The 26,128-nt window shown below is 45.1% G+C and overlaps 2 protein-coding genes across 4 annotated transcripts in view; both read right to left on the bottom strand.

Moving 5' to 3' along the window:
- Positions 1-252: 252 nt before the first annotated feature.
- LOC135234913 (glutathione S-transferase Mu 3-like) lies at positions 253-7,067 on the bottom strand. The gene is made up of 8 exons (XM_064300017.1): positions 6,909-7,067; positions 5,957-6,032; positions 5,151-5,215; positions 4,991-5,072; positions 4,463-4,560; positions 1,793-1,888; positions 973-1,083; positions 253-783 (listed from the first exon to the last, which is right to left on the bottom strand). The coding sequence occupies exons 1-8, from the start codon at positions 6,942-6,944 to the stop codon at positions 688-690; spliced, it is 660 nt and encodes a 219-aa protein (XP_064156087.1). The 5' UTR covers positions 6,945-7,067; the 3' UTR covers positions 253-687.
- Positions 7,068-15,055: 7,988 nt separating this feature from the next.
- Positions 15,056-26,128, bottom strand: part of ampd2b (adenosine monophosphate deaminase 2b) — a 51,756-nt gene continuing 40,683 nt past the window's right edge. For all 3 annotated transcript variants that reach the window (XM_064300011.1, XM_064300013.1, XM_064300012.1), the window contains 13 exons: positions 25,843-25,984; positions 25,024-25,113; positions 24,676-24,805; positions 22,449-22,643; positions 21,072-21,203; positions 20,510-20,673; positions 19,789-19,915; positions 19,032-19,195; positions 18,714-18,834; positions 17,252-17,425; positions 16,911-16,946; positions 16,657-16,731; positions 15,056-15,870 (listed from right to left, as the gene is read on the bottom strand). In XM_064300011.1, coding sequence (XP_064156081.1) covers positions 15,619-15,870; positions 16,657-16,731; positions 16,911-16,946; positions 17,252-17,425; positions 18,714-18,834; positions 19,032-19,195; positions 19,789-19,915; positions 20,510-20,673; positions 21,072-21,203; positions 22,449-22,643; positions 24,676-24,805; positions 25,024-25,113; positions 25,843-25,984 — 1,802 coding nt within the window. In that variant the 3' untranslated portion in view covers positions 15,056-15,618. The remainder of the gene's footprint in view (positions 15,871-16,656; positions 16,732-16,910; positions 16,947-17,251; positions 17,426-18,713; positions 18,835-19,031; positions 19,196-19,788; positions 19,916-20,509; positions 20,674-21,071; positions 21,204-22,448; positions 22,644-24,675; positions 24,806-25,023; positions 25,114-25,842; positions 25,985-26,128) is intronic.

Below are 26,128 nucleotides of genomic sequence, written 5' to 3'. Positions count from 1 at the left end.
GCTGATCTTTTTCTCAGCAGTTACCCATAGGCCATCTGATGCAAGACTAAACACAACACTATTTGTAGCACTGGCCAGTGAGAGGGAGTACTTCCTAAAAATAAACGCATGACCTCTGATGCACCTCCGACTTATGGTCACAACTTGGAATAAACTTTATTGGAGCCAGGAGCAGTCCTGACTCAGCTGCCCAAAACAGCACTCACCACAACTTCTGGCCTTTGTTTCGTGAAAAGAATACAGACGCAAAAATGGCAAACACATATTTTTATTAACCAAAAATGAACTTTTTACTAAAAACCCATTTTGCCTCACTTTAGTCATAAAACAAAATTAATTTTAAAAAAGTAACAAATTAAGTGCTTGATTGTTTGGGGATCGTTAACTCAGCCCAAATGATCCTTTGCGCCTAAACCAGGAAACAGTGAATCTCTATTTCACAGTATAGACAACTTCTGAACTGGGGCTCTTGAATGTACTACAGATTTGGAAATAAAGTGCCAGTACTGTCAATGCTACATGATATTCGTTACTTTGGGCTGATTTACCTACAACTTTCTTATTAACTACTTGTGGCTTGAATCTATTCATTTAAAAGGAACTACATTACTGCCCACTAAGTCTTAGACTGATTGCCAAACTGGTTTGTAGGGTTGCATAACGCATTCTACCTCACATCTGCGGCTCTTACTCTTTTTTGTTACCCCACTTTGCCATTTTGTTGTTCACGGGAGTCTTGATGAATTTCTTGGACTTCATATAAGCTGCAATCTTCTCCAGGCCCTGATATTCCAACACAGTACAAAGAAAGGGTCAGTCCAAGTAAGACAGCTTGAAGCTACAATAAAATGTTTTCAGTTCTGAAGAAAGTCAATTTCATGGAATCAAACAATAACTCCAGGCATGAAAGCAGCATTTCTTAAACATAGTCCTCAGTACCAAGTTTAAGGGGAAGGAAGAGGAGGGACTTGCCTCAAAGCGGTCCAGGAACTCTTTCAGGTTCTTGAAGTCGTCCAGGCACTTGGGCTCGAACATGCGGTGCTGGTCCAGCAGTTCGTACATGATGAAGTCCACAAAGGTGATCTGCACAAGCGCAGGTTGTGACACGTTAAAAACGAGACTCGCAAAAACTGTCACTGTCAATAGCAGGGGTCTCCAACCCTGGTCCTACAGGGCCACACGGTGTGCAGGTTTCATCATTAATTTCCCCCCATATCAAACACTAGCTTTCCTTTCCCACATGTCAAACACTAGCTTTCCTTTCGCACATATCAAACACTAGCTTTCCCCCATATCATACACCAGCTTTCCCCCATATCATACACCAGCTTTCCCCCATATCAAACACTAGCTTTCCCCCCATATCAAACACTGGCTTTCCCCCATATCAAACACTAGCTTTCCCCCATATCAAACACTGGCTTTCCCCCATATCAAACACCGGCTTTCCACCATATCAAACACTGGCTTTCCACCATATCAAACACTTGCTTTCCCCCTTATCAAACACTGGCTTTCCACCATATCAAACACTAGCATTCCCCCCATATCAAACACTGGCTTTCCCCCATATCAAACACTAGCTTTCCCCCATATCAAACACTAGCTATCCCCCATATCAAACACTAGCTTTCCTCCCCCATATCAAACACTAGCTATCCCCCATATCAAACACTAGCTTTCCTCCCCCATATCGAACGCTAGCTTTCCCCATGTCAAACCCATAGTTCTGGAACCACTGTAGGAGCTCATACACACACGCCCTTTAACGCTGAAATCAGTCTTATGGTACCTTATTGCCTGCAAACCACTTCCTGTCTCCCAGGAAGCCAGAGAACTGTTTCAGCGTGCCAGGAAGCGTCTCCAGGTAGCCAGGCTTCATTTTGTCCTGAAACACAGAAACAGGAGAGTAGCAGATTACACATTAACTGCATGAGCAATTCTGAATGGAATGCCAATGGTACAATACCATTACATCACATTTACTGCTATATATACACAATATGTTACATAAGTCAACTTCCAAAGTCCCCAGACACAGTGAAAGTAGGCGTATCCTACGGTTTCCATTTTGTGAGAACAGAACCATTTTCAATGTGAACTTTACATTTGAACATGCAGGCAAAGAGTTTAAAAATAGAGTGATATTGAGAACTGTTCATCGTTTAAATAAGAAATCATATTCAGTTGGGATTTGGAGCAAAAAATGTATAAAAGTAGCAAAGCCTCCCCCAACTCTATTGAAAGGCCACAAAACTACTGGCCAGCTGTATTGCATGTAAGCTAACAACCTGGCAGTCACAGGGCCTGAGGCCTACTGGTCACCTGTAATGCATGTGGGCTAATAACCTGGCAGCCACAGGGCCTGAGGCCTACTGGTCACCTGTAATGCATGTGGGCTAATAACCTGGCAGCCATAGGGCCTGAGGCCTACTGGTCACCTGTAATGCATGTGGGCTAATAACCTGGCAGCCACAGGGCCTGAGGCCTACTGGTCACCTGTAATGCATGTGGGCTAATAACCTGGCAGCCATAGGGCCTGAGGCCTACTGGTCACCTGTAACGCATGTGGGCTAATAACCTGGCAGCCACAGGGCCTGAGGCCTACTGGTCACCTGTAACGCATGTGGGCTAATAACCTGGCAGCCACAGGGCCTGAGGCCTACTGGTCACCTGTAATGCATGTGGGCTAATAACCTGGCAGCCACAGGGCCTGAGGCCTACTGGTCACCTGTAATGCATGTGGGCTAATAACCTGGCAGCCACAGGGCCTGAGGCCTACTGGTCACCTGTAATGCATGTGGGCTAATAACCTGGCAGCCATAGGGCCTGAGGCCTACTGGTCACCTGTAATGCATGTGGGCTAATAACCTGGCAGCCACAGGGCCTGAGGCCTACTGGTCACCTGTAACGCATGTGGGCTAATAACCTGGCAGCCACAAGGCCTGAGGCCTACTGGTCACCTGTAATGCATGTGGGCTAATAACCTGGCAGCCACAGGGCCTGAGGCCTACTGGTCACCTGTAATGCATGTGGGCTAATAACCTGGCAGCCACAGGGCCTGAGGCCTACTGGTCACCTGTAATGCATGTGGGCTAATAACCTGGCAGCCACAAGGCCTGAGGCCTACTGGTCACCTGTAATGCATGTGGGCTAATAACCTGGCAGCCACAGGGCCTGAGGCCTACTGGTCACCTGTAATGCATGTGGGCTAATAACCTGGCAGCCACAGGGCCTGAGGCCTACTGGTCACCTGTAATGCATGTGGGCTAATAACCTGGCAGCCACAGGGCCTGAGGCCTACTGGTCACCTGTAACGCATGTGGGCTAATAACCTGGCAGCCACAGGCCTGAGGCCTACTGGTCACCTGTAACGCATGTGGGCTAATAACCTGGCAGCCACAGGGCCTGAGGCCTACTGGTCACCTGTAATGCATGTGGGCTAATAACCTGGCAGCCACAAGGCCTGAGGCCTACTGGTCACCTGTAATGCATGTGGGCTAATAACCTGGCAGCCACAGGGCCTGAGGCCTACTGGTCACCTGTAATGCATGTGGGCTAATAACCTGGCAGCCACAGGGCCTGAGGCCTACTGGTCACCTGTAATGCATGTGGGCTAATAACCTGGCAGCCACAGGGCCTGAGGCCTACTGGTCACCTGTAACGCATGTGGGCTAATAACCTGGCAGCCACAGGGCCTGAGGCCTACTGGTCACCTGTAATGCATGTGGGCTAATAACCTGGCAGCCACAGGGCCTGAGGCCTACTGGTCACCTGTAATGCATGTGGGCTGATAACCTGGCACAGGGCCTGAGGCCTACTGGTCACCTGTAATGCATGTAGGCTGATAACCTGGCAGTCACAGGGCCTGAGGCCTACTGGTCACCTGTAATGCATGTAGGCTAATACTCAGAAGCCATTCATGATACTGCAGCTCTGCAGTCGCGCAGTGCTCTGCCGTTATCTATGTAACAGCACTCAGTCAACTGAGCTTATCGCCCAACCATGCACATGTACGATATATAACAGACCTGAGTCAAACATGCTTTTGTTTTGGATGCAGATACTTTTCTGTGCTCTATTTATCTTGCTTGGTGCAACTGAGCCTGCCAATAGGAGCAGAAGACGGGGTTTGCACTTTTATTTCATGGGTTCCAATACACCAGATAAGCTCAGTAGAGCATAGAAAAGTACTTTCATCCAAAACAAATATGTATTTGATCCAGGTCTGGTATATAACAAAACCTGACTCATCCCAAAAGTATAGGAAACACTTGACTTACGCAGCAATTCATTCAAATTTGATACAATTGATAAAACAGAATTTATGTGAAGTAAAAACTGTGCACATCACATGCAACAAACTAGTTTGTGAAACCATGCTGATTTGTTGGAATGTGATTATTTTCTAAGCCATTTGTAAATGATAAACCTGTAGATCTACTGCCTGGTCTGGACTTACTAAGTCCCTGTAGCAGAGCATGACGAAGCCGTTGCGGAAGTCCATGGCCTGGTTCTCCATGATGTCAACTCGGACCTTCTCGTCCTCGGTCTCGCCACCTGCAGGATGAACACGGTCACTGCAGTCAGGCTGCAATGCCCTCCTCTCCCCCCAACAGGAACCCAGTGCCACAGGCCCGGCTAAACTTTTTACGCAGAAACGATCAAGAACATGTGTGTGAAAACAGGTTAAGAAAGAGGGCGGGCCAAACCCAGTTATAATGGGAGAAACTCCAGATCTGCAAACTTCTCAGGACAGTGAAAGTACAATTATTGGAACAACTCTTTTTTTACCCTATATTCTTAATGTTCATGTGCAGCTGTTCGTAATTACTATGCTGAATGCACTTCTGTTCTCTTGCAATGTAAGTCACTCTTTGAACAATCTCTGAACAATCAGACCTGATTGAGAGGCACACATTACTCGTACAGAAGTGAAGGCCATAGTCTCATCACACTCTAAGCTGCGGGGCCGTGGCGAAATACTAACACAAGTTGTGCTTGCGGGCGATGTAGCGCATGATGGCGTTGCTCTGGACGATCTTCCTGTCTCCGTCTTCCAGGTAGGGAAGCTGGGGATCAGATGTGTACAGAGTTACGCACTGCAGCGCATCACAATATCTCTGCTCTTAGAATGATGTCCGACTTACATTGGGAAAGTCCATTCCAAGTTTGAACTTTTCATCAAACCAGCAGCTCTTGTCATAATTGGGAGCTGTAAGACACAAAGCATGAAGAAGTGTGGACCCCTCTTTTCAAAGTGCAATTAGGGTTGGTAGTATGCTGCGGTTACCATTGGAATTAATCGCCCATTATAATATGCAATTACATTATAATCGTGTTGACCGATTGTACTGATTTATAGTACGCCTACTGATTCATTCAGTTCATGAGTAGGGGCGACATAGCTCAGGAGGTAAGACCGATTGTCTGGCAGTCGGAAGGTTGCCCGGTTCAAACCCCGCCCTGGGCGTGTCGAAGTGTCCTTGAGCAAGACACCTAACCCCTAACTGCTCTGGTGAATGAGAGGCATCAATTGTAAAGCGCTTTGGATAAAAGCGCTATATAAATGCAGTCCATTTACCATTTACGAGTAGGACAGACCTGGGCACCTTCTCCCAGACATCATGAAAATGTTAAGTGAAATTTAAGTAGGGGGAAACTCCTACAATACAAAAGGCATTTTTAGATTTCACTCGATAAGACCACCAAAGGGCTGCCGAAGGATTCTGCCCGCGGATACAAAAGTAAATCTTGATAGCAAATGAATCCATACATTTTTTTTAACCACAATGACATGAGAAATATAATCGTTCTTTTCAAAGTCGCTAGGTTCCGTTTTTTTAAGCGCGTGAGCGGCACATCACCACCTCGTTCTATTCTGGGTGATTGTCTACCACTGGCAATTTCACTTGGAACGGAAAGTGTTTTGTACTTTTTGGTTTCGAACACTTACCTTCACCGCAAGAGTAGAATTTATCTTCATACTTCGTACCAGTGTACTCTAACAGCAGACGAATGGGCTGGGCTAGCTGTTAAAATTAATACACAATTTATGCAATCTCTGAGGGCAACAAAACTGTTTATTACAACCAAACCATTTAGCAAAACAAGTTCAGTGAAAACAATTTCCGATTACGTGCAAAATTCAGATTTACTCATCGCTAATGCCGTTTGCTAAGTCAGTGTTTAGACACGCGATGTTGTGCATTAATTTACGAAACTCTTGATATCCGAGTTTAGGCGACGCTGAATTTAATCTACGAAGTTCTTTGTTCTCGCTTACATAAGCAGCACATTACAGCTAGAACTGGGTGGTGAAAAGGAGCAATTCCACGTCTGATCCATTTATGAATGGAAAAGAACGCATCATTCAAAGATGCTACCAGAATTTTCCCTAATTCTGTTTCTCGTAGTCTGCTTCTCGTTGCATTTCATTTTGCCACAGTACCAATGCAGCAGTATCCAATCTAGTAGACTACTTTACATTAAATTTAAAATATACCATGCATTAGCAAACACCACATTTCAATGTTTCGCAAGCCTAGGTGTGGTTTCACAGTATTGGAATTACAACATTTCTGCATATTCCCTATTTCACGATTAAAAAAAAAAAAGGAGAACATGTTTCACTGAGATAACGTGCACAGTTGGTGGAAGGTGGAGTAATTTGTGTTAAGCTCCGGCATTAACTTTGCAACCGTTTACGACCGAACCTCACCTCCTATTTACAACTCTGCAAAACTCTGATCCAAGGTCTCCACAGCTAGCTAGTAGTTGCACAGAACCTTACTATAACAAGTATCGTCAACGAGTATAAGCTAAACGCCATTGATTATCTGACTGACAAAACCATAATCAAAGCTTGCGCATAAAACAAAGACATATAAATGCATGCGTTCAGTTACCCCTCTAATATCCCAGTATGCCAGTTTCATAGTCATATTGGAATTTATTCGACCTTTTCAACCTGGATAATACAAGACAGCCTAGCACACGTCCAGCTCAAATTGATCCGCAGCACAACTGACTGAAACCTTACAGACTGAAGTCGCCATAAGCGTTTCAAGCGGTATCGGCCAATCATAAGTAAGATACGAGGGAGCGTGCGTCCATTGATTGCTCTCATTGGTGAACTGAAAAAAATACTGCTCTTCAGTTGGTCCCGTTCTCTTACTGTGGAAGTACTGGGTTGGCCGTGTTGTATGATTTACAGCTGGTAGGATCTTTTAGAAATGCAACCCTAATATGTAGGCCTATTTTTTTAAATGCAAAGATGTCAAACTGGACAGGCATATGGGCCTATATCATAATGGTTTAACTTGTAATTTAGCACACTTAAAATAACTGGGTACGCTGATTGCTGATTTTAATGTGGAGTCCAGCTACTGAACTCCATGACTCCAGCAAACCCCCTTATTAAGCCTGTGTTAGGTAGCGCAATGTTACCCATTGTACATATAAAATAACTTTGCTCAAAAATGACATCCTATATTCCAAATGGTTTAGTCTTTATCACTGCCTTGCATGCATTTCCAACGACGTTATTTCTCCTTCCACTGATCTAAATGGTTAATTTCCTGTACAGACACGTAAAGACACGCAGCCAGTCATGTATTGCTTTAGTCTGAGCGAGTTTGTTTCTTCGCTTTCTGCAGTAAACGTAGCATTTTCAATAAGAGTTGGCCTTTTCATGTACGGTGCCGTGAAAACGCGTTTGCCCCCTTATATTTCATTTGGTCTAAAGATCTGAAACCATTCAGTGTGTCAGATGTAGGCTACAATAATAGACATAATCAGGAAGGGGGGAAATACTTTTTCACGGCACTGTAATTAGTCCACACTTACTAATTTTGTGTGACAACTATTTTTCCCACCGTGGGCTATGCATGGAAAATTGTGGTCACTCACTCATTCACGGAGGAGCTAGTGGGACACATGCGCAGGTGGTGCTTCGTTTAGTTGGACATATGCGCAGGTGCATCTCCCAAAATCATTACTTCGAACGGCACATTTTTAAGCACGGCTTTATCGCCTAACGTTACTTTAGCTAACCCTAACATTTGCGCGTACCACCGATACAGATGTATGGACACATGGAGGGCAACAAATAACGTTACAGAGATGAGGACATGCCATAGTTAGCTAGCTATATAGTTAGCCAAGTTTTACTCATGACACTTTGTACAGGTGCGCCATGGGTCTGGATCTAGTGGGGTCGCTTAGAATACTAAGTGAGGAACGTGAAGATGGCCTTTTCTTATTTTGAATGATCTGTACTGTACTGTTGCGTGTCGTGCTCATCAATGAATAGGCTACCATCAAAATAAGGCAAACCAGAGCTGAAAGCAGCTGATACCAGAGCTTCCTGAATGCAGGACATTCAACTTTTGAGTTACAGTAAATGGATGATCATGCTTTATTTATCATGTTTTCCAAACATCCCAATTACCAGAACAAGCATAAAACCAGGAGTGTCCGGTCTTATCCGAAATGGGCCAATGTGGGTTCCGTTTTTTATTTTTTATTTATTTTTAGCCCAGCACTTTGACACCTGATTCAACTAATTAACTAATCGTGTTCTTTAGTCAAGACCTCGACTGATAGGATCAGGTGGCTTAGTAGTGCTGGGCTAAAACAAAACCCTGCGCCCACATTGGCTCTTTTTGGATAAGACTGGACATTCGTAGCTGCATCATTTAAAAGAGCGATGGTGACACATGCAATAAAATACAGATTCACGTACACAAGAGAGAAAGAAGGCTGATGCTACATTTAAAAGATCTCACCTACCAAATAAAAAGCAGTAATTATATCAGATAAATGCATTTCCATGGAAAGGTGTTCAGAAAATGAACAACCTACATTAAAACTGCAACAGCAAAGAAAATTCCAGATACAGTATGTAGTACAATGCATACAAGGCATTGGCAAACCTGGTTCTGGAGAGCCACAGGGTCTGCTGATTTTTATTTTCGCTACGTCAGTTCAAACCCAAGAAACTTGACAGTGTAATCAACTGTTTTAATTGGGTGGCAGTGGCAGTATAACATTTAAGTGACTAAATCACAAGCTGTAGGTTTGATTCCTAGGTGGCACTGATATTTCATACTTGAGAAAAGTTATTTAAGAACTAAATATCAACTCACTATATAAGTGTGAAAAAATGTAAACTATGGAAGTCTCTCAGGATTAAAAGCTTTGTTCAGGCTGCATCGAAAAGTGGCCCAATTCCTGATTTGTGCCACGTCGGAATGTGGAAATCACACACGTAGACGTGCAACTTGCATGCGACTCGTGTGCGGACACTTATACACGATACAGGACGGAGTGTAGCACAGTGGGTAAGGAACTGGGCTTGTAACCGAAAGGTCGCAGGTTCGATTCCCGGGTAGGGCACTGCCGTTGTACCTTGACAAGGTACTAACGAAAGCTTCAGTATATATCCAGCTGTATAAATGGATACAATGTAAAAATGCTATGTAAAAAGTTGTGTAAGTCGCTCTGGATAAGAGTGTCTGCTAAATGCCTGTAATGTAATGACTGGTTCAGAAGGGCATACCCCATCCAACTGGAGGTACACCAGGAAAGTGGTTTACATCACTCTTTGTGTGACAGGTTACTGATGTCATAACTGTGCATTAGCTGTGGGGCCTAATGTTGGGTCACTTTCAAAAATGAATATAAACAAACAAAAAAATGGGATCTGATCAACAAATCAGAATCGACCATGAAGGCCTGTATTCTGGAAGCCAGGGCCGCTGCCTGAGGGGGACAGCCAGGTGCGCTGTCCTGAGCCCTGGAGGAGAGGCAGGGGGGGAGTGGGGAGGGCCTGATATTCTGTGAACATCTGGTAAATATCATTGTCTGGGAATTTCACCAGGCAGCCCTGTTGAATGCATCCAAAGTGTCTGCTAAATCTCTGAATTCAACTCATGGATTTAAATACTCAGTAGCATCAGGAACCGCAGATTCTCCTGGACCAGGGATGGGCACCCTGCTGTATTTTTTTCTTTTATCAAACCTAATCTCCCTTGCAGCAGAAGCAGAAGTTCTGGCTCATGTGCTTTGCAGTCCCGTGGTCACAGTGGTATCAGTTGGTCGAACGAATGTTTGTCTTGTGATCAGCGAGACGGAAGCATAAAATCGTAGCCCACTGGCTGTTATGCAGCTGCTATGAAATTATGCATCATTCAGCCTAGTTTTCAAGGTCTCAACTGTGATTGCCACCGTGCGTACACACCACACATTTACAGCGCGAACACAGTATAATTTAAAATAAATTATACCAAGGTAAATGTGCAAAATTACAACTTCCTTTACCCAAATTTATTGCCCCGATTTTCCTTTAATATTATTTAATATGCATGTTAATTGTACAGCAATGCTACTTGATATTTCAATATACTCCTAAAACTAAGATTCTGTCTAAAAATACATTGTAAAATATACTATGAGATGATTGACATTTTTATGCATATCATGATATATGGTAAATATATATTTTCTTCTTTCAAGGTATCATTTTCATCTGAGTCTATATACAAATAAATGTCAGGAATTGCTGGTGGAAGTTTGGACCACTACGTGTAACTCTCAGAATCACAGTTTACTCTCTCTTTCAGCAGTGTGGCTGGTGTTTTATGGTGATACATTCGGAATGGGGGGGGGTGTTGGCACATGGCTCCGGGCCAATCAGAGACCAGTGTTTGTGTTTGGTCACATACTTGTGTTCATTTGGCAAGTGGTAGTTGGGACTCAGGGGGAGAGAGGAGCGATCATAGGACTAACTACCAAAAAATGGCCATTTTACTTCAAGGGAGACAGCTGCAGTTCATTAGATTAGGAGACAAGCAGGCGTCCATGTTTGTCATTTTTCCCAGAGAATGTCAGGACGTTTCTCCCCACATTCCGGTGATTTCTGAGGTTCAAACAGCGCAGAGATGTCCCCAGCCTTGTGTGGTTGCCCGGTCTCATTAACAAATCCTGTTCTCCACTGTTCTGTGCCAGGTTGGTATCATTAGCCCAAATACTGTGCGTCTCAGCCAACTCAGATTACGGCGACCTCTCTGAACTCCCGTTCTCTCTTTGTTAAAAAAACAAAAAAAAACGATCGGTTAATGTTCACCTCAGCTAAGATTACACGAGGACCCACAAGTGCACAGTGATACAAAGGCAAAAATTCACTTGGAAAAAATAAACTTAAATGAAAATCTTTAATGATCAGAGCAAAGAACACATTGTTATCATCATATCATCTTGACAGCAAGGACTGGACTGGAGTGGAGATGAAGTTAAAATGTTTGGAAAGAACCCTTTGTACTTTGTGACAACAAAACCTTTCTGTCAACAATACGTGAATGGACAAGATTTGCAAAAAAACAAAAGCAGGAAGCAATTGGTCAGCACTGTGAAACTGGTCACGGAAAAAAGGTAGCCTTAGCTTGCATTCTGATAATGCAATTTCTAATAATGCATTTCCTGCAGGGACAAAATTATATAATTCAGGGTTCAAAGCTCTACAAATGCAAAGATATGGGATTAAGTATTTTCAACAGAATCCTTCTAAATGCAAAATAATATCCAAATCCAGAAGCTACAAAGTACCGATTATAGTAAAAGTAATGACATATTGCATAGTGCAATGCAGGTATTCTCCCAGAGAGAAAAGGTGCTTTATTTTACTGGACAAGCGTTTCACCAGATTCCGTCTGAGCCAATGAGGCTTCAAAACCAGGGGCCTAGCCAATAAGAAGAACGGATGGGGTGTGTGTTAAGCTAAAATCCCACTGATAGAGTCAGGCTGAAGACATGTGGAGTTGAAGAGCAAACAGACATGTTTTTGGCAGTGTTCAACACTGTGAGACCAGGGGCCTGTATCCCAAAGCAGGATGACTGAATTAGCTGGATAACTGCACTGAGTAAAACCCGGAGCCCTCCCAAATCTGGAACATGGACTGAAGTAGAAAGAAATGTTCCGGGTTTTACTCAGCGCAGTTATCCAGCTACCTCAGCTAATCCTGCTTCATGAAATACCTCCCCTGGACTTGTATTTATAAAGCCTCTGATAAAAGAAGGAGTGCTGATCAAGGATCAGTTTGGCCCTCAAGCTCACAATGGATAAGGTCAGGAGACAGACAGGGGAAAACTGACCCTGGATCAGTCTGACCCTCAAGATCATAATGGATCTGCAGTACTGCTCTGAGATGCTTTTTGAATACAGGCCCAGGGCTGCAGGTCTTCTAAATGACTAATGTGGGTCTTGAGCTCAGAGAGAGGGCAAGTCATGTGATGAGTGGAGCCCTTATCTGAGAGCAAAGACTGATGGGAAGGTTTTGAATGCAGGAAGCCTGGCAAGTAGAAACCTTTCAGCTGTATAAATCAACGCTAAGAGAAGACCTCACAATACAGGTCAGAGACTTTTATACAGGGAAGTCACCCCACACAAAATACTATTAAAATAACACAATAAAAAGAACCCTTCAAAAATGTGATACAAAGTGAAACTTACGTTAAAAAATAAAAATTTAAAAATTTAAAAACAAAGCAAGCTTCTATATCAGACAAAAATACAGAAAAATTCAAGTATAAGCCAATAATTATAATAATTGCAGAATAATAATAATAATAATGTTAATAATAATAATAACAATTATTATTATTATTATAATTATAAACAATAACAACAATTCTTCTTATTATTCTTCTTCTTCTTCTTCTTCTTCTTCTTCTTATTATTATTATTAAAAAACAACTTTGACCACCAGAAATTGTAAAAAAATTTACAACTGAGTATATACCATATAATTTTCTAAATAAATTATAGATGCTATGCTAGATATATATTTTGATAGTATATATTTCTGTACTGTTAGAAAATAAACTTTGTGTTTTTTTCAAGCTAAGGTGTCTGTCTCAATTAGCTAAGGAGTGAACTATGAAAGACCCTCTGATACAGTACCGACAGCTTCCTTCTGTAATCACTTGTAACTGTTAATCTGTTTTAATATTACCTGAATTAAATGGTTTGAAACAACAAAACGGGTTGGCAGATCGGTAATTATATGGAAAATCCTTGTTATGCTGGAAACAGGAAATTAAATGAGAAATCATAACGTGACACATACTGTCTTTCAACAATTAGAAATGGTTAGAATGATTCTACTACAGAATGGCACAATGCCTTTTAGAAAGCTAAGCATGGAATGGAAACTAGCGTCCACAGCTATCCTGAGGGTAATATTTTAAATGTGGTGGGGAGTGCCCAGTGAGTTAGGGGTTTTAACTCACTGTTGTCCTACTACATTGTCTCTCCTTTTTAATGATTTGCAATCTTTAGCTTCTTTTACAAACCGTTTGCTGATATTCTGGAGGCTTTTTTATTCATTAAAAAAAAAAAAAGTGTGACACTTCCATTTAACGCTTGCCTCTTTGCATCAGTAAAGATAACAAGCTTGATTTTGAGGTCTATGTCTTGAAGGATCTACTGTACCCATGACTTTGGAGCCTCACGCCAGTGTTTATTTTGAGAAACTATTCCACATTATCGGGATGAAGCCGCTCAAGACAGCGATAATCAACATGACTCTGAGGAGCTGGTACAGTATTTTAAAGCTGTTGTTTCAAAATGAAACCGCTTGTTACTCATCTCCGAAAGACTACTGAAAGATACAGTATTTAACATATTATGCATGTGTTCATATCATATTTATGTGTTTGTGCATTAAACTGTATGTGTCGCCTATTTGTGGAAGTTAATAAAGCTAAAAAAACAAACCTTTAACAAACTGTAGAAACATTAGCATTTTAAAGGTAAGCTTTTAACACAGCCATTAGCCTCTGCTAATACACACTGTGTGTGAGAAACAGACCCTCCCTCAGAATCTCGCCCTTCTATTTCTGCAACCCTTTGATCCCACATTCCGTGTGCATACAATCCAATGGCCGCACTTCACAATACATAGATGCGGCACTAGTGCGCCCCCTATTGGGTGAACTGTGGCTCTACGGCAGCAGTCGAATGGCATTCTCACAGCATGCAAGTCATTTTTGGTACCGAGCAGCATTCTCTCATATCTCTGCTTCCTGTGGCCACAGCCAGTTCGGTGGGAAAAAAGTGCCCTCATGCTGGGGAGGGGGAAGGCAAACGGAGAGTACTGGCAGAAACCAATCACATGCAGGGCTCACTTCACTTTATAGGAGTCTAGGTGAAGAGGAGGAGTTTTATGTAAGGGGGAGGGGTTTGTGCAAGTGTAGGGGTTTTTTGAGTTAGAGAGGGATAGGTTACTAGCCCAATGAAAAAAAAAAAGGTTAGGGTTACAGGTAAACAGAGTAGGAGGCTTCCGCAAGAAGAATGTGGAGAGAAGGACAGCAATAGAAATAAGGAATAGAGAAGGACAAAGAAGGAAGATGCCTGTGCAAAAATGCTCTCACAATGTTGCTGCTATAACATTGATGAAACATTGTGGTAACATTGTGAGAACATTTTGTGTCAGCTGGGATGCAGCAGCACAGCTCTGTCTTTAGTGTAAAAAAATAACACCGAGCATGCCACGTACTGCGCGGCATCTGAGCATGCTCATAGCATGCCACGTACTGCGCGTCTGAGCATCTAGAGCATCGCATCTAGCATGCAAGCACCCAGTACTGTGCGGCATCTGAGCATGCTCATAGCATGCCACGTACTGTGCGGCATCTGAGCATGCTCATAGCATGCCACGTACTGTGCGGCATCTGAGCATGCTCATAGCATGCCACGTACTGCGCGGCATCTGAGCATGCTCATAGCATGCCACGTACTGTGCGGCATCTGAGCATGCTCATAGCATGCCACGTACTGTGCGGCATCTGAGCATGCTCATAGCATGCCACGTACTGTGCGGCATCTGAGCATGCTCATAGCATGCCACGTACTGTGCGGCATCTGAGCATGCTCATAGCATGCCACGTACTGCGGCATCTGAGCATGCTCATAGCATGCCACGTACTGTGCGGCATCTGAGCATGCTCATAGCATGCCACGTACTGTGCGGCATCTGAGCATGCTCATAGCATGCCACGTACTGTGCGGCATCTGAGCATGCTCATAGCATGCCACGTACTGTGCGGCATCTGAGCATGCTCATAAAAAACAAGGAAATCACAGTGAGAGAGGACGAGACAAAGAAAGAAGGATTTTTTAAAAAATCACAGGAAGATAATAGTTTAAAAAAAAGTACTGTTACACAAAATCTTAGTAACAAAAACTAAATCACAGTGTGTGTGTGAGGAAGAAAGAATTTAAACAAATGTAAAGAGGTCTCAAAAAGAAGAAAGAGTGAAACACGACAAAGGAGGCGCAGAGCACACAGTGATGCTATCGCTGACCTCCCGATGACCTTGGGGGAATGGTTAATTTAAAATACGCCCCGAGCCACTCCTGACAGGGAAACAGCTGGTCCGTGATGTCACAGGGGGGAAGGGGGGTGCCCGGGCTCTCTGACTGGGCGAAAGGTGTGCAGTAACGCCCCCCTCTTGGGACAGGAAGCGTACGGCGCCCGGCGGCTGCAGCAGGGCATGCTGGGGCAGAAGGCGGCGGGGTGGCGGTTGGTGGCAGGGGGGGCGGGGGGTGGCGGCTCCTCATCGCCCTCCCGGGACGGGGGCCATGGAGAGGGAGTCCTCCTCCTCGGGGTTCTCCAGCTCCTCAGACCGCACGGCCTGGGTGATGAGGTTGAGCTCCTCGGACCGCACGGCCTGGGTGATGAGGCTGAGCTCCTCGCACATGGTCTCGTAGCGGTACCCCACGCGGATGTCCGGCACGTTGGTGCGGCGGATGTCGTTGCTCCGCGGCCCCTCGGCCAGGTAGGCGGGCCCCAGCCAGTGGCTCTTCGTCTGCGGGGGGGACACGGGGGGGGGGTACTGCACCTGAGCACTCATGAACCACTGAATGGAAAAAGTTCAGCCGCTCTTGAAGAGCGACGGAAGTTAAAAATGTTTTATTTTATAGCAATGGCAATGCATTTCCGCTGGGAGCCTTCTTCAGGGCAATATCGCAAGAGACAAAAGCAGTGGTTCACAAACACAAACCTGGGCAGCACTCACTTACAAAGTCGACCAATAGGGTAGCAAGTGTGAATTAGGCTCAGTAACCACTTTCAGCTGTAAAGTAGCTCAACGTAACTGATGTAATTAAGTAACATTCAAATGGACTATGACTTAATAACAGAAATACCATTCATATCTTGTGGATGGACATATTTAAACTGGAAGATGTAGAAAGCTTCTCTGTGTTTTCTAAGATAATGTCTCCTCCTTGGGTAACTTGCTCTATTCCAGTAAAAGAGAACATAGATGTGGAAATTTTGGCCTCTTTAAAATGTCTGGCTGCAGGGTTTTTATTCATCCTTCTGTGTTCTGTAAACCACTGCACCTACTGAGGAACACTAGAAAGCACGGCTGTCTAACCGCTCCTCCTCACGATGCTGAAGAATTATGTGCACAAGTCAGTGTTTTTCCAAATGCTGTGAATAAAGGGCATCAGAATGAGGTGTGTGTGCGTGCGGACTACCTTGTGCAGAATGAGGTGTGTGTGTGTGGGGACTACCTTGTGCAGAATGAGCTGTGTGTGTGTGGGGACTACCTTGTGCAGAATGAGGTGTGTGTGTGTGTGGGGACTACCTTGTGGGAGAAGCCGCTCATCAGCACGCTGTTCCTGGCCAGCTCACACATGTCACAGGAGCTGAGCTTCCACACCTGAGCAGCGATACTGTACTCCTCCATCAGGGCTCTAAAGAACACAAAACACACACCACCTGAGCAGCAATATTGTACTCCTCCATCAGGGGCTCCTAAACACAAACACACACACACACCTGAGCAGCAATACTGTACTGCTCCATCAGGGGCTCCTAAAGACACACACACACACACACCTGAGCAGCAATATTGTACTCCTCCATCAGGGGCTCCTAAACACAAACACACACACACACACACACAACCTGAGCAGCGTACTGCTCCATCAGGGGCTCCTAAACAACACACACACACACACACACAGCGTACTGTCCTCATCGGCTCCAAAGACACACACACACACCTATGGCATATGTACTCCTCCATCAGGGGCTCCTAAACACAAACACACACACACACACACACACACACACCTAAGCAGCGATACTGTACTCCTCCATCCGGGGCTCCTAAAGATACACACACACACACACACACGCACACGCACGCATGTGAATCTCCAAGCCTGCACCCTGACCTTGGTGAAGTGGAACTGCAGCGGGTCGTCTGTGGACAGGGAGATCATCAGCCCGCGGGACAGGTACTCTGGGAGGGGGTTGCGGTGGTAGCTGAGGAACAGGCTGTTGTTGCTGAGGGGCGACATGGCGATGCCGATCTGAGCCAGGTAGTACAGGTACTGCAGAACTGGAGCCTTGGAGAGAAACATCGAGAAAGTGGACTGACGAAACAGCCACTTGCTGGTGGCACAGAGAGTTCGACAGAAATAGGAAAAGGTTTTCTCATGAAAGGACCACGGCTGTACCCAGCCTAGCTGCTGTCGATGCCCCAAAGACTCAAACACTGTCGCTCAGCCAAAAGCATAAAGCACAGTGCTGTATGTGAATAGCTAACTCTGTCTAAAATAAACATTTTCAAAACACTTTTCCCCTTTTGCAGTAGATGCAGCAAAATACAACTGCAGCCCATGAAATCAAAATAAAAAGGGATTTAGTTACCTTGGCATCCATTTTCTTTCATGGAAAAATATATCGATGGCTAAGTAGCCAGCCATTTATCGAAGGCATGGGTACCACAGTGTTGTTTTTAAACTAAGCCTACTGTTCTGCATAATTCCCAAGTGCTCAGCTATTGTGGGACACAGTGTATACCAGTGGTAACCAACGCTGTTCCGGGAGATCTACCATCCTGTAGGTTTTCATTTCAACCCTAATTTGGCACACCTGACTCTACTATTTAGCAGCGCAACAAGATCTCTAGCTGTTGAATGAGGTGTGCTTTGCTAGGGTTGGAGTGAAAACCTACAGGCCGGTAGATTTCCAGAAACAGGGTTGGGCAGCCCTGCTCTAGCTGTTGAATGATGTGTGCTTTGTTAGGGTTGGAGTGAAAACCTCCTGGACGGTAGATCTCCAGGAACAGGTTTGGTTACCACTGGTGTATACTGTACATCTCTAAGATAAATGTATTTGTTTAGCTGTTTCTTAACCCCTCCAGCCTTTTATTTGCAACCTGGTGTTCCAACAAGCTGTTTGCAGTGTGTTAATAATTCTTGTTCTGCAATATGTGGAGAGATTAGTTCAGTTCTCACCTTGCGCTTTAGGCTTGCAAAAATTTACAGGGAAAGCCTTGGAAATAAGGCCTATGGGCTTCTCACTGACTGAGCTAAGACAAGCACTTACAGTAAGTGTTGAAATACACCAGTAAATGAGCAGAGTCTGTGGCACTCCAGGACTACAGTTTGGTGTCCCAGGTGTCAAGATATACTGTAGATTTTAAGTTAAAAATGAGTGCCTGTTTTGAAACAGTGTTATAGCTAAAAAAAAAAAGAAAATTTCAGGGAAATTACGTTTGGCCAAAAAACTAATTGCCATGCGCAGTCTTTATGATTGCAGTCCCGTTTGGTTGTAAATAAAGTGCAGTGAAGCTGTTCCTGTTCTGGCACATCCTGTTCTGGTGAGTTTGGTGATGGAGGGTGACCTCACCTTCCTCAGAAGCAGCCCGTGGGATATGTTCTCTGACAGCATGAAGCCCGACACCAGGTGGTGGATAGGCCCCGCCTCTCCACAGTGAGGGCGGAGCACAAATGTGTGGAAACCCCGCCTCCTGCATCATGACATCACAAAGGAATTGAAACACACACAGCCGTTTGGTGTCAGGGAGTAACCAAATGCCATTTTGAAATACGAAATCATGCATTGTCCAAACCAGTCAGTGTTGGTAACACCATGTTCCACATTCTGACTCTCAGGTGTCACCACTGTGCAGGTGGCTGGAAGGTTTCTGGCTCTGAGGTAACTTACCTGCGCAGGTGGTTGAGAACAGTCATGTTGGCATACATGTAATAGAGGTAGTAGGAATAGGGGGGGTTGTCCTCCAGGGTCCAGTTGACCGGAAGCGGACTGTCCAAGTTGAAGATGCGATGTTCCGGTTTGGACTCATCATCCACACTGTCAAAGCCCACCACCTAACCACACACGGTACAGCACACACAGTTGGAGAAGGTTCTGGCAACCCTGAGACTTGGCTCAAATAGCCCAATACTACATCTGTAATACACAGATGGGCAACAGAAGAGCTTTTTTTTAGTTCCTGTTGAAATGCTATTTTATTATGTAAGATTATGTTTCATTATTTCTTATGATAACTGTACTATATCTTAGCAGAGCCTGACAAGCATTTCTCTTCAGTACAACTGATAGGTACTGTATTACTTTGCTCATTACCACATTAACTCTGGAGGCCACTGGTGTTAATATCTGGCTTAATTGCTAGGCATTATGAGCAAAACCTGTTGTTGCTACTTCTGCTAAAGCCCTCTGCCTCAAGTTGAGATGTTCAAGGTGTGAGACTTAGGATAAATGAAAGAGGTCAAATGTTTTACCCCGTGAAGAGTTGGTTTTTTGGAATGTTTTCTCTAAATTCTAAGTCGGTGTTCTAGAACATCACTGCTTTTTCACCAGTAGTGATTGTTACATCAGAATTAGAATTGGAACATTCTAGTCACATATTTGTGATCTTACGCCTTAAAAGGTTAAACATAGCAGCAATGTTACTGACATGCTGGAGGAAGAGGTGGAGCTCTGGGTGGCTTTGTGGGTTGATGGTGACCTCAAAAAGCGGCATGAAAATGTTTTCCAGCATTTCCTGGAAGTTGGCCAGCTGTTTCTTGGTGTGGTAAACATCACTGAGGAGAAAATAAATCCAAACTAATGTAACCCACTTCTGCGACAGAGCTGCATTTTGCCATAGTTTTCATAGACTGTACTGCATTTCACTAAAGCATATGGATGGATAGCCCATATTACATCACTGACACTAGTTTTGGCACAGTACTGTACTTGGTCACTTGGGTCCATAGTTTATTTTAAGAAAGTGCATCAAATTGAAATACTTCAGTTTCAACAACAGGGAATATGGAGCTGAATATCTGGCAAGCCTATAGAATCAGTGGTGTATTTATCTGGTGTTTGGTGGTCTAAGGTGTAGCCCCCTGGTGATTGGTGGTCTATGGTGTAGCTCCCGGGTGATTGGTGGTCTATGGTGTAGCCCCCTGGTGATTGGTGGTCTATGGTGTAGCTCCCTGGTGATTGGTGGTCTATGGTGTAGCCCCCTGGTGATTGGTGGTCTATGGTGTAGCTCCCTGGTGATTGGTGGTCTATGGTGTAGCCCCCTGGTGAAGGTGGTCTGTGGTGTAGCTCCCTGATAATTGGTGGTCCGTGGTGTAGCTCTTTGGTGATTGGTGGTCTATACTGTAGCTCCCTGGTTCGGTGGCACTCACAAGAGGCGGGGCACCTGTATGAGCCAGCACACGTTTTCGGAGTAGACGTTGTGGCGGACAGCCCACTGCGCAAGCCTGTCCCACTCGTCCCGAGCTCGGCCGTAGATGGACAGCCGCAGCTCCACGTTCTGGTACTTGCTCTCCTCCAGGTCTGACATCACTTCCTTCCAAGCAGAGAGACAGGAAACAGTTACAGTCCCAGGTCAATGCAGGAGGACAGCTTGGCTTGTGTTAAATTTTAGAAAGAGGGAATTGACTTACAAATCAAGACGAAGCAGGTATTATTTTATATATGAGCCATGCACCTTATTCCATGGGCTAATTTGGCCTTTTATCCAAAAAGAGCATACAAATAAGCATACACTTATATTCCCTACTAGTCAGAAATAATACATTGGCTGCGCTTTTATTGTTCCACAGCCCACACAGAAATTTTCTGTATATGTACTGCAGTGCCTACAGATGTGGTAAAACTCGATTGGACGGTTGTGCTAGCAGAGAATCAGCGCTCCGCGCACAGGTGAGCGTAAGGAGCAGCGGCTCTGTCGTCCAGGCAACGGACCTTTACGATGTGTCCGAAATACTTTCCCTCGATGTGGTTGTCAGTCTTGATGAAGATCTCCCGGAGTATGGACTCTCCGATGGGGTTGTATTTGGCGTTGAACTTGTCGAAGCGGTGGAAAGTGTTGCGATCCTGAGGACAGAGAGAGAGAAATGGAGGGGGCGGGGTAAGGTTCACCGTGGTTACCTGCTATGATGCGCTCATTGAGGCTTCCTGGTGAGAAAACTTGGGTACATTGCAGGGTAGGTACAGAATCCCACAAAAATAAACCCGGAACATTCAGATCAGTTGGGCCTAAAACGATTAGCCCCGTGGACCCAGAGAGAAAGCCCCTAGCTGTCAGCCATTGGTGCCAGTTCTTGCTCTACTACTTCTGTCTGGCAGATCGCCACTACAGCAGACCTCCAGTACAGGGCTCCCAAACTTTTTCGGTCAGGCCCTTCTTTGGTAATAAGACATTTTTTGAAGCCCCCCGACAAATTTAATTTTCCTTGGATGCCAATTTATTTTTGGTTTGTAACAGACATTTTTCCCCTTCAACCCTCACCATACCAACCCCCCAAGGGGCACACCCCCCCCCCCCACTTTGAGAACCACTGCTCTAGTGGCAGGAGCTTTTACCAACTATTTTTGGCTGTTGAAAATTTTAACAACTCATTTTCACCTCAACAGTCTTGCTTCAACTGTCCACAAGTCCACTTACATAGTACTGGTGGACAGACAACTGTGCAGATGAGAATCTGCTTGTGGGCTACTCTACACTATTAGGGAAATATATTCTTCAGGGAGAAGACTGCAGGCTTCCATGGTAACAGGTGACATGGCAATCAGAACAATACCCTCTAGCCATTATTATCCATTCCACATGGATTAAGGGGAAGAGAATTAGAGTAATGGGTAAAACCAGGGGTTTACAAACAGTAAACCACTCTTTACCCTCTCCGTATTTCCTTTCCTCCACTAACTTCACTTCTTTCCTCTTCTCTTTTTCTTCTCCTCTCTCCTCCTTTCCTCCTCTGCTCCAGCAGTCTTTCTCCTCTCCTCTCACTTCTCCTCACTCCCCTTTCCCCCTCCCTCCTATCCCCCTTCCCTCTCTCCTCTCCCCTGTCCCACTCTTCTCTCACCCCTCCCCATCCCTCTCCTCTCCCTCCTTCCCTCTTTCTCCTCTGCCCTCTCCTCCACCCCTTCCCTCTCTCCTCTCCCTCATCCCTCTCCTCTCCCCCTCTCATCCACCCCGACCCTCTCTCCTCTTCCCCCTTCCCTCTCTCTCCTCTCCCCCTTCCCTGTTTCTCCTCCCCCCTCTCTCCTCCCCTCCCCTCTCCTCCCTCCTCCCCCCTCTCCCTCTCTCTCCTCTCCCCCCCCAGCCCTGGTTCTCACAGCGTGCATGTCCAGCGTGTCCACGCTCAGGTCGAAGGCGTTCAGGTTCATGTTCTGGAACACCTCTGTGAGCGTCTGGCCCTTGCCCTGCTCCACGTGCACGATCTCGCCGGGGTACTTCTTAATGGCCCGCTTGATGAAGCGCAGCAGGTGCTTCTGGTTCATGCAGGAGGAGGCGTGGATGTGCGTGTCCACCTGCAGAGGGCGCCAGAGATACAGGTCTCTCAGAGGAACTGTGGGCGAGGAATGCTGTGATCATTCAGCTTCTGTATGAACCCTGGCATCGTGGATTGATATTTTCATTCATTCATCAGGGACAATGTACAATTAGTCCCATAGCGGATGATAAATGTGAGAAGTGGAACACTCTGGAGTACATGTTTTATGAATTTGACCACCAAAAGAAAGGTCTCTCTGCTTGGAAATGAAAATCATATTTAAAATATGCATTCAGGTTTTGTTGCATCTTACATTTGCAGCTTGTGGGCAAATATGAAAATTCAAAACACACAAAAAAGGTTACACCCTGAATACTAAATATGGGACCCGATGAATACAGACACCCAAAACAAGATCAGTAAACCACTCTATTCTCTATATACTGACTTTATGTTCTGTAATTTATTCTATTATTAATTACATTTATATAGCACTTTTCCAAATGCTCAAAGTGCTTTACATTGAAGGGGAACTCACCTCACCCACCACCAATGTGTAGCACCCACCTGGGTGATGCACGGCAGCCAATTTGCGCCAAAACGCTCACCACACATTAGCGAAGGTGGAGAGGGAGAGAACATTTATTTAGCCAATTAAGTGTGCGGATGATTTTTAGTGGCAAGTTTGCGAGAGCCAGACCTGGGATTTGGCCATGACACCGGAGAACCCCCTACTCTTAGCGATAAGTGTCATGGGATCTTTAATGACCACAGAGAGTCAGGACCTCGGTTTAACGTCTCATCCGAAAGACGGCATCTCCTGCAGCACAGTGTCCCCGTCACTGCACTGGGGCATTGGGGTTTATTTGTACCAGAGGGAAGATTGCCCCCTGCTGGCCCACCCAACACCACTTCCAGCAGCAACTCAGTATTCCCTGGTGGTCTCCCATCCAAGTACTAACCAAGCCCACACCTGCTTAGCTTCAGCCATTTGGCAGGAGCAGAGTGCATGGAGGTATGGCTGCTGCTCTATTTCTTTTACAAATATATCGAAACAAACTGATGCTCTTTTCACATAAGAGGACATACATTTGAAAACAATATTAAACAAGAAATTGAAACACTGAGAGCATTTGCTAATCAGTACCTTAAAGGCATACTATTCAGGATTTTTACCTTGAAAGTGTAAAATAACCATGCTAAGGCATATCTAAGATGCACTGGCAATCTCTGTCTTTATTGACTTTAGCCGAATGTGTGCCTTTACCTCTATTTGTTAGTCTAAAATGTTTTTGGTACGTTTCTGGGCGTGGCGCTCTTTTCCGTGTGGGGAGGGGTGGGTGTGGCTACAGAGCCTGTGGTTTGGGATCAGATTTAGCAAAGAAGCCCAGACACAGCGAAGCAAAAAGACAAGCCGACAGGGCTCATTCTAGAGTTAACCTTGGAATTGCTTTTCCTCGGTGGCACCACCTGAAGTTCGTCATGGGGATGAACCAATAGCACCAATAAGGAAATTTCATGAGGGCCTTAAATTTTCAAAATAAAAGTCTCTATGATAAAAGCATACTATATTCAACATAATGCAATTAAGTAAGCTATATTTTTAATATGATGAAATTAAGCTATAATAGAATCTGCCTTCTTACTGTCACTCACAGTCGCTTATTTCACGGTACTAACATTATCTCTAGCTATCCAGCTACCTACGTTAGGTGGGGTACTCAGGGTGAGGGGGCGGGGTTTAAAATGGAGGAGATTTCTTTGATTGGAAACACAGGGCCATTTCCCTGTAACTGAACACTGGCAAAAATACTGTACATGGTAAAGTAGATCAGATAACAGAGAAACTAAACTCACAAACTTTAAAATCCCTTTTTCAGATGCTCTGGAGGGAAGGAGAGAGTCTGGGAGCAAAACAAATAAAATCAGTTAAGCATTTTCACAAATGAGCTGAAATCATAAATTAACTTCACCACTGGGTGGCGCCACTGCACCATTTCTGCTCTGCTTGTCAGGTAGCAGAGACAGAGCTGAGGGCAGAAGCAGGTAGGAGGGGGGAGGGTGCGTACTTTGCGGATGTTGTAGAAGTCGCGGTGCGGGACCTTCTTCTGGGCAGCCAGCTCCTTCATCTCATTCAGCAGGATGTGCATCTGAAACTTGGAGCTCAGGTACTGGAGCCGCCTGTAACAAAACGACTTCCTGCAGGGCCCGCACACAGACAGGAAGTCAGCACAGACAGCGTCGCATCAAACAGAGAGATACAGAAACGCAGCATGTCAAACCTCACTTATATCAACATAGCTTCCAGGGGACACTCCCATAATTTGTAAGGAAAAAAATTCTGTAGATAATAATAATAATAATAATAATATTAATAATAATCGTGATAATAATAATAATGATCCTGCTCCACTCACACAGGGCCGTTGATGATCAGGGCCATCATGACGCTCATGTCAGCAATGTACTCCTGCAGGTTAGGGTACGGCAGGTCCAGCTCTGTACTCCTGCAGAACACAGCGCAGATTTTAGCATGTGACCCCCCACCTCCACCCCCATCCCCACTGCTCCAACCCGGGCTCCTCATGCCAGAGTTCCCAACATTTCCCCCTTCTGCTCTTTGCAGCAACACCATTTCAACAGTTTCAAATTAGTGTTCACAGCTCCCAGCACTGATACACAATCCTGGTACAATAGACTCACCAATTACTCTCCTTCTGTACTGCTTCTGTACTCTCTGTTTCTTAACTACAGCAGCTAACAGCAGTTTCCAATGCTGTGTTAGAGCGCACAGTTTCCATGAGTTATATTTTATTGAACCCCGTGGGATAATTTATCCTCTGTATTTTACCCATACTAATTACCTAGGAGCAGTGGGCAGCCACAGTGCAGCGCCCGGGGACCAACTCCAGTTCTGAGGCCAGTGCCTTGGTCAGGGGCAACGGCAGGAGTATACCTAACCTGACATGCATGTCTTTCGTAGTGGGAGGAAACCGGAGTACCCGGAGGAAACCCACACAAACCACAGTGTGACCACAGTACTATACATGTTCACACCCCTTTTCAGAAATGATATCCAATCAAATGGTAGAGAGGCAGGGCTTAGGAATAAGGAGTGAAGTATCTGCGAAGTCTGATCAATGCACGATATAGGCCCCTGCTGCACCACTTGAGAGCAAATGTAAGAGGATGTGAGCTGTGTGTTCTATGACATCATCGAGGGGGCGGTCCCTCACTTGTCCAAGCAGCTCCTCTTGCCGTAGACGTGCATCACCCCGTCCACCATCTTGCAGCCGAAGCCAGTGTCGCCGGGCATGTTTTTGGGGTCCTGATCTGCGTAGGGGTGCGTTTCGGAAACGGGAGGGTGCACAGGGGCATCTAGGGAGGGGGGGGGGGCAGAGAGAAGAGAACAGGGTCAATCACTGTCAAAATTCAAATGGCTGATCCATTTTTCACTAATTAAGTGCACATTAATAGCTATATATTGCCTCATAGTAGAGATTTGAGTTGGGGGAGGGGTCA

The sequence above is a fragment of the Anguilla rostrata genome, chromosome 11 (genome assembly GCF_018555375.3).
Source record: "Anguilla rostrata isolate EN2019 chromosome 11, ASM1855537v3, whole genome shotgun sequence".
NCBI lineage: Eukaryota > Metazoa > Chordata > Actinopteri > Anguilliformes > Anguillidae > Anguilla > Anguilla rostrata.
Note: the sequence above shows the minus strand (reverse complement) of the source record. Positions and strands in the feature narration are given on the sequence as shown.

What these genes read in the sequence shown, in the direction of transcription:
- LOC135234913 (XM_064300017.1), bottom strand. Translation starts at nt 6,944, where the DNA reads ATGACTATGAAACTGGCATACTGGGATATTAGAGGG. An exon ending in TTGGAATGGACTTTCCCAAT is followed by an intron (nt 5,073 to 5,150) that starts GTAAGTCGGACA and finishes TCTGATCCCCAG; the next exon opens with CTTCCCTACCTGGAAGACGG. An exon ending in AGTTCCTGGACCGCTTTGAG is followed by an intron (nt 784 to 972) that starts GCAAGTCCCTCC and finishes TTGGAATATCAG; the next exon opens with GGCCTGGAGAAGATTGCAGC.